This window comes from Glycine soja, chromosome 6, assembly GCF_004193775.1.
Source record: "Glycine soja cultivar W05 chromosome 6, ASM419377v2, whole genome shotgun sequence".
Lineage (NCBI taxonomy): Eukaryota > Viridiplantae > Streptophyta > Magnoliopsida > Fabales > Fabaceae > Glycine > Glycine soja.
In genome coordinates, this window is record NC_041007.1 from 47,954,698 (window position 1) to 47,959,573 (window position 4,876).

At 34.6% G+C, this 4,876-nt stretch overlaps 1 protein-coding gene across 1 annotated transcript; it reads left to right on the forward strand.

Moving 5' to 3' along the window:
* The first annotated feature begins 416 nt into the window (after positions 1-416).
* Positions 417-4,701, forward strand: LOC114417418 (probable folate-biopterin transporter 8, chloroplastic). The gene is made up of 2 exons (XM_028382617.1): positions 417-1,271; positions 3,224-4,701. The coding sequence occupies exons 1-2, from the start codon at positions 779-781 to the stop codon at positions 4,357-4,359; spliced, it is 1,629 nt and encodes a 542-aa protein (XP_028238418.1). The 5' UTR covers positions 417-778; the 3' UTR covers positions 4,360-4,701.
* The last annotated feature ends 175 nt before the right edge of the window (positions 4,702-4,876 follow it).

Genomic DNA, 4,876 nt, shown 5'->3' on the forward strand with positions numbered 1-4,876 from the left:
TCATACACTAATTATACGAATTTGGCTTCTATGCTGTTTCTGTATTCCATTAAAATCATATAATTTTCATGATTTTTAGACTTAAATATCACCATTAAATATTAACATAATTGTTATGCATTATTATTTTAAGTACTCCAATAAAATTATATAATTTTTATGATTTTTAGAATTAAATATCACCACTAAATATTAACACAATTGTTATGTATTATTATTTTAATAGAACAACATAAAACAGGAAAGACAGAGAAGAGAAGTCAAATTTCTAATTATACTTATTAAACATGACCATCCTTGATTAAAAAAAATCTTACATTATTAAATAAATAGTTCTCACATTCTTTACCAATTTAATTTAATTTATCCCCCCCATAAAAAAACCTACAATACACTCTTCTGGATCCCTCCTCATAACCCCTTCTGTCCTCTATCGTATATATTCTTTCTTTCACCACTGTCATCTTCTGCTCCACTCTGTCACCACAACTCACTCAAGCCATTACAAGAAAAAAAAAAAAAAAAAAACTCACCCATTATTAGCCATTCTTAATTTTCTTTTTTCTCTTCAAGAGCTATAGTGTCTCAACCAGTAGTTGGATACTTAATGTGAAAATCTCTCTTAATAAAGAGATTGGAACATTGGTTTATAATGTCTTAAGAGACTATCCTCTTCGGCTAGACTCAAAATCAGTTGGTTTCTTCCCAAAAAGAAAAAAGAAAAACCATTGGCTATCCCTTTTTATTCATTCATTCATTAATTCAAAATCCAGAAACCATGATTTACTCTATCTCTTCGCAGAACCCATTGGTCTGGAACATGCCAAGACTGCACAAACATGGCAAAAAACCATCTCTGCCACCGAACTTAAGACCTATTATAATAACTTGTTTCAGAAACCATAACAACCCCAACAGCAACAGTGCAGTCGATAACAGACCCACATTCACCGCGAACACGGTGACGAGGCACGTTTTCTTTAAGGAGAAGAAGTACGAGGAGAACGAGAGGGAAGTTGTTGGCAGCAGCAACTGCAACAGACAAATGATGCTTTTGTGTGGGTTTGGCTATTGGGTGCAAGGCTTCAGGTGTTTTCCGTGGCTGGCGCTGAACTTTCACATGGCTAGCAACCTCAACTTGCACCCGTCGACATTGCAGCTCGTGCAGAACTTGGCTAACCTACCAATGGTGGCTAAGCCACTCTATGGAATACTCTCGGATGCTATCTATATTAAGGGTGCTCACAGAATACCTTATGTTGTCATAGGAGGTATGGTCAAGTAAACCAACTTGTCTTTTTGCTATGTCTTGTGTTTATGTTTCTTTGGTTGAGGGGAAACTTAGATGCAGTTTCTTGTATGAGTTATTAGAATTTAATTTTGATTACTATGTTATTAGTACCGAATATCTATTGATTTTAATTTGTAATGTGACTAATATTCGTTGGAAACCTGACGGACCATTTTTGGTGGGGTATCCCTTCCTAAGCACAAGGCTCAAACTTGAGACCTTGTGGGGGCCAAGCCTACTACCATTTGGACCAATGACTTGATTGAGTTATTAGAATTTGAGTTTCACCGTAGTAATTCATGTTGAATTTAATTTTTTTTTATGCAGAAATTTCAATTCTGATTGAAAACGGTATGAAAAAGACTTAGGCCTTGTTTGTTTATGGTTTTCAAACACAGTTTTTCAGTTTCTAAAGTTTGTTTCTCTTTTGTACACATTTGAATGTGTCCCTTAAACAATTTTCTGATTTCTAAAAGTTTGTTCTCTGAATGAATACTTGAATACAGCAGTTGGCATTTCTGCTTGTTGGATGAGAAACTATAGGAAGAGTATGAGAAAATATCTTCCAGCTATTTCTGTTTTTTTGTTTTTTAAGGAAATTTTCAAAACTTAATAATAGATTTTAGATGAGGAATTGACTGCTAAGTCGTGTTGAATTGTTTTAAGAAACAGTTCTAAAAATAAAATAAAAAATGAGAAGGAAGTTATATAATTTTGGTTTCCTTCAAAGAGATAATGTTTTTATTTCTCTGAATGAGTCAATTGGTGTTATAAAACCAGGAATTACTGACCAACAAGGAGAAACTAACCTTTCTGTATGCAGCTATTCATTGGAATATATCTTTTCATATTAATATAATTCACTTCTGTATATATATCAAATCGTCTTTTGAATGAGAATATTGATGTGATGTTTGAATTATTTCATTTTTTTCTGTTATTTTGGGTTTTATCTGAATGAAGTGAGATAAGTTTTCAAAGAGAGTACACAAGTGTAAAGACCAGGATCAGAATTTAAAACTATATCTCTTACATGCTGATAGGGTCATAGGAATTAAAAGGTCAGTCAGAAAATGTATTGAATAAGATAGACCGAGCACAGGCTAATGGCTATGAATACTGAAAATGAAAGACAGCTTAATCCATTGATTCATGAGTTTTGAGATTCTAGAATGAAATCTCTTTAGTTTTGTTGTTTTGTTTTGCATCCTTTGGTTCTTTTTCTTTTTTTTCCTATTAAGATTAGATATCTGTTTCCATGTTAGTTACGTGTCTTATGTTCAAGGTGCCTTGTTCTGTATGGACAAATTCTAAACAGAAACAAGTAAAGGATCAAATTCGTTATAAAGCAAAATTTAATTTGGTTGAATATAATTTTTTTTATTGATTAAGAAATTACAAGAGTAGTGCTCAGAAAGACAAGAAGAAAAGCAAGGCAGAACTCCTTTATTTGACTTAGTTGTCTATTTTTTTTACCATGATTTTTAATCAACGCTATATATGATTTTGACTTTTGAAGTAGTAGAGTAACTTGTGCTCATAAGAAGTTGGCAAACATGCAGCTGTTACTTAAAAAATGTTGAGTTTCTTGTGTATATGTAGTAAATTGATTAGAGTTTTAAAAATGGTCATGTGTATATGTATATTTACTATATTAACATCAGAAGATCCGAAAATGGGGAAAACATTAAACAAGAAAAAAGTTGGCATTATGTGTAAGAAATAGAACATAAAAATATATGCCACACAAAGTCTCACTTCTGTACATTGAAGGAAGTTTCTTTGGCATATCAGAGGAGTTAGGATTAGATTAGGCATTTGGCTTAATGGCTTCTATTTGGTGTAAGGCTCATTATCTTTTTAAGGGGTCTTCCTAATGGACGGGTTGAGGGATTCAATATTTAACAAATACTATTTTGGTTCAATCTTCAGGTTTTCTTCAAGTCTTTTCTTGGAGTCTTCTGGCGTTGGTCCCTGTTGCACACAAAGTGCTTCCCAACATAATTGTGTTTGTGCTTCTCAGCAATATGGGAGCATCAATTACAGAAGTAGCACAAGATGCTCTTGTAGCAGAGTATGGCAAGAAGCACAAAATTGGTAGCCTACAGTCATATGCATTCATGGCATTAGCTGCAGGTGGAATCTTAGGCAACTTGATTGGTGGTTATCTCTTACTGAAATTGCCTCCCAGAGCCATGTTTTTCATATTTTCATCCTTACTGTCTCTTCAACTAGCAATTTCTTTCTCAACAAGGGAGGAGTCTTTAGGCATAGCACAACTTTCAGGTCAAAATCTTGCTAAGAGATCCATCTCAGAAAATATCAAAAAACAAGTCTCTAATCTTGTCATGGCTATCAGTGACAAGAGCATTTCTAAGCCCCTTATATGGATTGTTGGATCAATTGCCATGGTGCCAATGCTTTCAGGCTCTATATTTTGCTATCAGACACAGTGTCTAAATCTTGATCCTACAGTAATTGGCTGTTCTCGAGTGATTGGCCAGTTTGTGCTTCTTTCAGGAACCATGCTTTATAACCGTTATTGGAAAAAAATTCCACTGAGAAAGCTGATAGGCATGGTGCAGATTCTATATGCTTCATCTCTACTCCTTGATTTCATTTTGGTTAAACAAATAAATCTCAAATGGGGAATTCCCAATGAGGTGTTTGCTCTTTGCTGTTCTGGTTTAGCAGAAGTCGTGGCACAGTTTAAGCTCCTTCCTTTCTCAGTTTTATTTGCAAATTTATGTCCAAAGGGCTGTGAAGGATCTCTAACAGCATTCCTTGCATCAGCTTTGTGTCTATCATCAATAGCTAGTGCCTTTCTGGGTGTTGGATTTGCCTCTTGCCTTGGCATTACATCCAGTGATTACTCGGGCTTGACGTGGGGAATTCTTGTGCAGTTCATTGCGGCTTTAATACCATTAAGATGGATCCATTCTTTACCAATGTCACAATCGGTTGAGAAGCAAAGGAAAAGAAGTATGAGCAGAAGAGCACGCAGAAACAGAAGAGTTGGAAAAGTTGTGTTTGGTTATGTTGATGTCTACAGGCCTGAGAGAGAATGATAGTCACATAGGTCAAGATAATCAGTTCCTACCTATGCAGCTTCAATGATTATGCGAGGATAAATGCTACTTGAGCTCTGCCACAAATTCAACACCATCATTCTCCTGAAAATAGTTTGTACAAAACTAGGAGTTTTGCTCCATGTTGAGTTCTATCTTGGGGCCAACACCTGGCTGGACCTGGTCACTGGTGGGTTTTGAGCATAGACTAGTGGTTCTTTATATTTTCTTAGGAAGTTATTTCTTGATTCTCCCATCCCACTGACGTGTATTCTAATTACCTTGGTTGTTTTCATGTCCATATCAACAACATTTAACTGATAAGGAGTATTCATCTCACCACTCATGACCATTTGATTGATTCATAAGTGGTATAAAAGAATTAGTGATCCCTTTTGGGGTCTTAGAATAATCTCTTAAAATTTTCAGGTTTTTAAAACAAAGGGTAGTCAAGTATATATATATATATATATTTACCATTAACTATTAATAAATTTAACTTTCCAAGATAATGGAT

Coding starts and splice junctions, on each gene's coding strand:
- LOC114417418 (XM_028382617.1), top strand. CDS start 779: ATGATTTACTCTATCTCTTCGCAGAACCCATTGGTCTGGAACATGCCA. Junction 1,272..3,223: donor ACCTTATGTTGTCATAGGAG/GTATGGTCAAGT, acceptor TTCAATCTTCAG/GTTTTCTTCAAGTCTTTTCT.